Below are 8,075 nucleotides of genomic sequence, written 5' to 3' on the forward strand. Positions count from 1 at the left end.
ACCAAGTAGTCTTCTGCGCTATCCTCAAGCTCACATCTGTCGAGTGTAGGCTCTCTTCGAATTAGGAATTTTTTCACAAATTTACCAATAGGACAATTTCATAATTTATCTAGACTTTTAGGGTCAAGTTGTAAATAACAATAATATTTCTAGAATATCTCTGAAATAATTTCAAAAAATTCTCTTTGCAATTTTTCTTAAATTCAAGTGTTTGAGAATAATGACTCATACTTTCTTTTAATTAGGGAGAGTTTAGAAAGAGTTCAACTAAGCTATTTAGCTTAAAGATTTTCTTTTAACGCATAGGTTGAAGTCGAAAAGAAAGGTAGAAGTGGTCCAAGACTCGTCCCATCACATCACCTGGCATGGTAAAGAGAACAAGTTTGTAGTTTGATGTTAGTATTGCATGTACATAGGCTTAAAGTGTACAAGTTTAAACTTGAAATTAAAATGACGAGTTAAAACTCTTGAAAATATAAGACCTCTTCATATTAAGCAAAAAATTTTCTTTCTCATGGCTAAAAATAAATCATGAGGGTGACTAAATATTATCATTTGAATTAATTTATTGCTTACTCATATAGTAAAACATATGTAAAAAAATAATACTTCTACCCAACATATCATTATATTTCAAGTTGTAAAAGATAAAAATTTTAAAATTTACATTAGAGTTTTGTCAAATTCTTTTGAGATCAATCTTTTCATCCCTCGAAAAACGTATTGTAAAAAGTTCGTGCATGGTGAGTACTAGAGGTGTTCATATCGTGCATGGTGAGTACTAGAGGTGTTCATAGGCTGGGCTGGGCCGAATCTAATTAAAAATATAGGCATGTTCACTATGCCTGCTCGTATTAATTTTTTTTATATTATTTTTAAATATATATAATACATCAAAAATACTAAAAATATCAAAATAAATATTTTCAACAAATTGAAAATAAATTTTAAAATATATATATACTTAAATAACACTAACATAGATGCAACTTAACAAGCCAATGCCTCTAAAATAGTAACAAAATTAACAAATGTCTCTAAAATAATAACAAAATTAATAATAAAACAAGTTTTATACAATATCAGAACAATAACAACAAAATAGTAACAATATATAATAGTAAAATGATACCAAAATAGGGAGAAAACAACAAGAAAATAGCATTAATAAAACATATATTTTTTATCCTTTGGTGAATTTGGGCGATGCCGAACCGAAAATACCTTACTTAAGACCCAACCCGTTTTTTAAACGAACCTTATTATTTTGTCTAAACTCATTTTTCAGACCTATATTTTTTCTCAAATCCTCTCACATTTTGGGCAAGCCTTCGAGCCGGACCAACAATGTAGTGAGTACAAGAGATTCAATGTTTTAGAGCCATAATTTTTTATTATAATTTATGATTACAAATCATTTCAGAAATGATTAATTTCTGATAATTAATTAAACAATCCACTTCTTTCTGATAATTAATTAAATGACAAATATCAACCACAGCAAGATATCAAGTTGCGGTGAAACTCCTAAACTTTTTAGTTACTTTCTCAAGATTTTCACATGACTAACAGTTTCAATAGTCCTTTTTTTTTTTTAAGTACAAAGGGAGCACGAGATTGCATCAACTGGAAAAATATATCGAGTCTTTTTTCCAGATAGAGATCTAATCTAAATAGTTTTAAGTTTTTTGGCTACCTATGGTGCAATCAAAACTGACTTGGGATAAGAGGTAAGGTTCCTCACCGGCAACATTTGCTGGCCAAACTAGCAGTGCTTTTAGTGACAATACTAGCTCATATATGCTTTAATTTGGCAAACGAGTGCACTTAACCTAATCCATTTTCTGGAAAATCAAATAAAAATGATCCTACAGCCACATGCAATTTAAACTGTAGATAAGATTTACTGCATAGATTAGGATTCCAATACAATCTATTGGCCTTTGGGAAAAATGCATCTAATCCATTGCCAATAATAATAGGAATTCTAGAAAACAAAATGGTTTACTCTGAACCAAACCATTAAGAGTACAAGGTAAGCGCACCAAAAACCACCAAAACATATCACAATAAAATTAAAGAGAAAACACTATTTAGCAGTATCTTGCCCTTCTTCTGCTGCAGCTTCAAAAGTCTCACCAGGTACAAGATCTGGTACCTCCTCATCATCCTCTTCCTGAGTGACAACTGCACCAGTACCGGTACCATCACCAGCACCAGGTGCCTGCTTCTGGAATTGCTCTGCCAATTTCCTCAAGTTGTCCAAGTTATCAGGTCCTATAAGTTATAGAATAAGGGTCAAAACAGCCGATATCAATTTACAATCACCAAAAAAGAAAACACAACTGTTCAGGGTCAAGTGCACATACCCAACTGGTTGATGATTCCAGGGAGAATATCTTGCAATTCTGGAAATCAGGAAAACACACGTCAGATCAACAAAGGTAATGATGCCTTTTGAGTTAAATTTCCTTTTTATCAAATATGGGAGCCTTTAAAGTTAAGAGATGCATACTCTTTGTCTGAGGAGAGCCACTAACAACCCAGGTGTTCGCAGCAATAGAAGCTTGAACTGATATATAGACCATCACATGTTAGTTTATTGTACAAAAACCTTTTGAGAATATTGTTTGAATATTAAGTATGAATCATAGTTCAAATACACGCAGTCCACTTCAAAAAAGCTGTATCTACCTTTGGGATTAATAAACTGGATAACAACATCATCCTTGAATATGTTGACTTCCTCAATTGCAGGAATAGCATTCACTCCTATTCTTTTAAGGGTGCTCTGCAATCGTTTGTCGTCGGTGGTGGTTGTCTTGTGGACAGCCTTCTTCTTTCTATTAACACAAGTCAAAATAACAAGAAAATAATTATAAAGACACGTCAAAATTCAACCACCTCTCTCCCCCTAAATATTGAACAACAATTACATCCTATATTTGGAGAAGATAAAGCAAAAAACTTAACATAGCTACCCTATCCAATGTAATTTCAAACCATGAACATACCTTCTCATGCTACCCTTCCCACCAGTGCGGACTGCACCAGCCATTTTCATGAGCCTTTCCTTGTTCATCTGCCCAAAGGAGTAAATAGCAAATCAATAAAAAAAATTAATAAATCAAGACCCAAGATACACACAATAAAAACTAAGATATACTTGAGGTAACAAGCTTATCAAAAGCACTAAAACAAACAAATCAAACACAATATGAAGCATATGAAACAATCAAGCACCATAAATAGGCAAGAAAATCTAGGGCAACACAAACGAAATCAACTCCTAACTCATGCCTTATCCTTTTCCAAGCCTGTAAATTTTGTATGTGAAAAAAATCAGGAAAAAAAGGGTGAAAACAAAAATAGACAACGCAAATTTAAAGAAATATAAAAAAATTTTGTATTTGAGAGTTAAAGCATAAGGTATAAACTAAGCTAAAAATTTAAACAAACAAACAAAAACCTCTGGCAGATGAAAGGAATATGAAAGATAAGCTTTTTTACACAATACTTCCCGCAAAATTTATAAACAAAAGGGTCACCCAAAACAATCTAAAGAAAAGAGATCAGCCATTGATTGAAATTAGAATGACAGATATGAAATACATTTAACTGTTTTTTTTTAATTCAAAACGTAGATACCAAATGATAAAAGAAAGAGATAATTAAGATATTGAAACCTTTACGGTAGGAGTATTAAACTGGATATGCCGCGACTTCGACTGCAACTACAGCTGGAAAAGGTAGGGTGACAAAATAGGGTTTACTTAACCCAGTGAGAAGAGCACGCTTAAGTTCCTGTCCTCAAGCTCCAACTTTTATGCCTTTAGGGTTTTTATCTCCGCCGTTGGATTTTTAGTATTTTGATCTGACGGTTCAGACGCCCTCAAGCTTCATCTTTTATTACGTCGTTCATTCCCATTTTCGTTTTATTTTACTGGGACAAATCTCATAATTATTCTTAAAACTTTGATTTGTGTAATTTTATATGTGAATTTTGATTTTATGTAATTATATATATAAAATTATAATTGTAGATTAAATTTATATATAAAATTTTTATTTTGATTCAATTATATGCATTTAAATAAATAAATATATCAAATTATTTTATATTAGATAAATATGAATATTTATGTATGCAATATATGTACATAAAATGATATTATATCAATAATTCTGTTAATAATTTATGAGAATTTGATCAAATTAAAATTTCATGAATAAAATTTAAAAAAATCAAAGTTCATGTATAAAAGTGTTTTATCCATGTTTTATTTTGGGTTAATAAAACTTCAACCATATGCCCTCTTTTTAAATAGTTACTATTGTACCAATAGATCATTATATTAGGGGATAAATCCCAAAACTATATATGAGCAATGATGCAATGTTATATATGAATTTTAATTTTATGTAATTTTATACATGAGATTTTGATTTGATTTAATTTTTGTAAATAACAAACATCATTATCAATATAATATCGTTTTACATTTACATATTAAATACACAAATAATTAGACCTATCCAACATAAAAATAAATTAATGAAGACATTTTTTTATATGTGTAGAATTGAATCAAAATCACGGTTTAATGTGTGTAATTGCATAAAATCAAAATTCATATATCAAATTGGACATTGAATCAAAGTTCATATATAATTTTGATATTTATCCATTGTATTAACTTAACCATTACATGTGAATAAATATTTGAGTAAACTACACCTAAGGTTACTAAACTATTAGTAAATTTATGTAACATCCCTTTACCCGACCTAATCGTCAGGTCTAAACTACAGGATACCACATTCGTTACCAGAGCAACTATGATCAATTACATTCAATTTATACTCTTGAACACTTATTTATGAGTAATACATGCATATGATGTGATATATAATCATTTTTGGATCCTATACGAGCTTGCGAAAGCTTTTTTGCTAACCCGAGGTCGAATTAGAACCAAATTGCAATGTTTTCAAAATCTTAGGTTGGCGTTAAGACTTCGGGGGTTACTCGTCGCAACATGACTGTATATTTGCAAATGATTCAAACTGTACTAATCCAAAATGATCTAACCAATTGGCCAAGTTCACTTTCAACCTACAAAAAACATAAAAACACATTTTCAATACCTCATATGTTACCACGAATGTTTCATCCCAACCAATTCATCAAATTGACTATTCAATTCAAAAACTAACCTTAACATACAAGTCAATTTCTATCATTTGAGTCATTAAACTATATGCCTTATATAGATGCATAAGAAAACTTAACATTTCAACTACTATACTAATTACTTTTACACCATTAACCATTTCCAAAATACCAATTCTAACTTCAAATGTTCACAAGATCACATATTATACCAAAAACCGACACAAACTAGGTACATGCCATATATTAAACAAAACGGGATTATATAAACATTGCTGAGTCGAAGATCTTTGGTTGAATGTTGGAACCACTTCCGGTAATTTCGAAATTGACCTATACCTGCACACGGAGAAAACAAATCATACACTAAGCAATAATGTAACATCCCGATTTTGGGCCTAGTCGGAACAGTGGTTTCGGGACCACAAATCCGATGAGGAAAATTTTATTTTTACTATATTTTTATGGCCTAAAATTTCACGTAATTATTTTTTGAAAATTTCGTTCAAAAATTTCGACGTTTGGGCACTCAATTTAGTCAAAAGGACTAAATTGTAAAAAGTGCAAAAGTTGAGTTCTACATGTTAGAGATGTCCAATTGTTATGAAATTTTAAATTGTAGGTATTTGTATGGTAGTTAGGACATTAGTTAGTGATGGACAAAAATGGACATGAGATAAGTGAAATAGTACTTTTTTAGTAAGGGCATTTTAGTCATTTAGTAAATAAATAGAATTAAAAGGGAAAAAGATGTAAAAATTGTGTTCATCATCCTTGCTTGCTCCAAAACTTGAAGGAAGCCATAGCTAAGGTTTCTTCACTTTCTCAAGCTCATAGTAAGTGATTCCAAGTCCCGTTTTTAATGTTCTTTACGTTTTTGGAATCTCGGTAGCTTAATTTAGCTTATTCTAGCAATAATTTAACCTAGGGTTTATATTTGGAAAAATATCCATTGGTGAAATATGTTTATTTTGATATTTTATGATAGAATATGAAGCTAGAAATTATGTTAAACAATTTTTACTAGTCGATTTTAAGTGAAAACGAGTAAATTGACATAATCAACAAAAATACCTAATGTTCATAAGTAAGTGTTAGAGTAAGAATTTGATGTTGTCATAGAAGGGAAAAATGTTCAGCATGTTATAAAATATAAGAATAAGAGATGAAGTTTAATTTCCCAGCTTTGGGGCAAAAGTGTAAATATGCAAAAGTCTAGGGGTAAAACTGTAATTTTTCCAAAATTGAGTCAAGGACTGTTTTGATGAATGTGAGTATTAAATAAACTAAATTTGCTATTATATATCAAGAAGAACGGAATTCGAGGTTAGACAAAGGAAAGAATAAAGTTGAAGACTAACTAGGTGAATTTGGCTATATTTTGTACCGAGGTAAGTTTACGGTAAATAAATGCAATATTTCAATAATTATTATTAATGCTGTTATTTTCCAGCAATTATATATTTATTTCATGAATTTATTTAATGTTAACTCAAGTATGATATGATAGAGAATTAGTATTAAAAAGTCCCGTTGAAACTTTTGGAATATATCGGATACAAATGTCATGACATTTGGGTGATGAGATCCCATGTAAGACCATGTTTGGAACATGGCATTGGCATCATTGAGATTATGAGAGGTCCCATATAAGACCATGTCTGGGACATGGCATTGGCACCAAGATGAGAGGTCCCCCGTAAGACCATGTATGGGACATGGCATGGGCACCGATATGAGAACTCTCATATAAAACCATATCTGGGATATGAAATTGGTAGTACAAGAAACATCCCATGTAAGAGCATGTATGGGACATGGCTTTGGCATGTTATTATCAGAAAAGAGACCCGAGTATCCTTATTATTCCAATGTGGCTCAACGGGCTAGTAAACAAATTATGCTCCATGAAAGTTCAAGTAAAAGCATAAATAGAAAATTCAGGTGAGTTATAAGAGTTAATAACATATTATGTTATCAATTGAGTACCAACATTTCAGTAAGAGAAGAGTAAGTTATAATCATGAGTTAGCTAAGTAAACAAGCAAGAGAACAAGTAAGAGATTAAGTAAAGAGGAAATTAAGGATCATGTTACTTGAGTATAATTATTTGTGTTAAGTGTTGTTATTTATTTACTTGTAAACTTACTAAGCTTTATGCTTACTTCTTTTATTTTTCTTTCTTTTATAGTATTGCAAAGCTACTTCAGGGATCTTAAAGACGTCAGAGAGCGTCCACACTATCAACCACAACAACTCGGTATTTTATGATGATCAATGTTGAACTATGGCATGTATAGGGACTTAGTCATTTTGAATGTATATCCTTATGATAATGCTAAAGGATGATGTGTAAATATGTGATAATGTTTAGCTATTAAAATGGCTAAGTAAGAATATGTTTGGTATTATGTATGCCTAGCTGATAGTTTATACGTAGAAATTGTGAAAAAGTAAAAATTTGCAATGAAACAGATTTCAGACAACAGTAGTGATGTGACTTTAAAAAAATCGCCAAGGATAGTATAAAATGAATTAGAGGGTGAATGATATATAGAATTAAATCTTATTGAGTCTATTTTCATAGAAAAATAACGGTGTAGAAAAATAAATTTTATATTCTGAGATATGTGGATTTTAATTAGATATGGTCGGAACTATTTTTGGAGTCCCCTGTTCTAATTTTAGAAAATCATTAAAAATTATAAAAAAAATAGTTATGAGATTTAATTTATATGTATAGATTCCTTAATTAGTCTATTTTCTGTATAAATAAGTGATAACACCATATTAAAATCATACAACGAGAAAATTGAATTTTAGTGAAGAGATGTCAGGACAGTCGAACAATGAAATAGGGAAAACTTTAACTAATAAACTGTACTAATTGGCTGAACCAAAA

At 30.6% G+C, this 8,075-nt stretch overlaps 1 protein-coding gene across 1 annotated transcript; it reads right to left on the reverse strand.

Annotated features, from left to right (window-relative positions):
• Nucleotides 1-1,881: 1,881 nt before the first annotated feature.
• Nucleotides 1,882-3,872, reverse strand: LOC107913855 (nascent polypeptide-associated complex subunit beta). The gene is made up of 6 exons (XM_016842512.2): nt 3,687-3,872; nt 3,015-3,082; nt 2,695-2,843; nt 2,516-2,572; nt 2,370-2,408; nt 1,882-2,277 (listed from the first exon to the last, which is right to left on the reverse strand). The coding sequence occupies exons 2-6, from the start codon at nt 3,080-3,082 to the stop codon at nt 2,090-2,092; spliced, it is 501 nt and encodes a 166-aa protein (XP_016698001.1). The 5' UTR covers nt 3,687-3,872; the 3' UTR covers nt 1,882-2,089.
• Nucleotides 3,873-8,075: the final 4,203 nt, after the last annotated feature.

This window comes from Gossypium hirsutum, chromosome D10, assembly GCF_007990345.1.
Source record: "Gossypium hirsutum isolate 1008001.06 chromosome D10, Gossypium_hirsutum_v2.1, whole genome shotgun sequence".
Taxonomy (NCBI): Eukaryota; Viridiplantae; Streptophyta; class Magnoliopsida; order Malvales; family Malvaceae; genus Gossypium; species Gossypium hirsutum.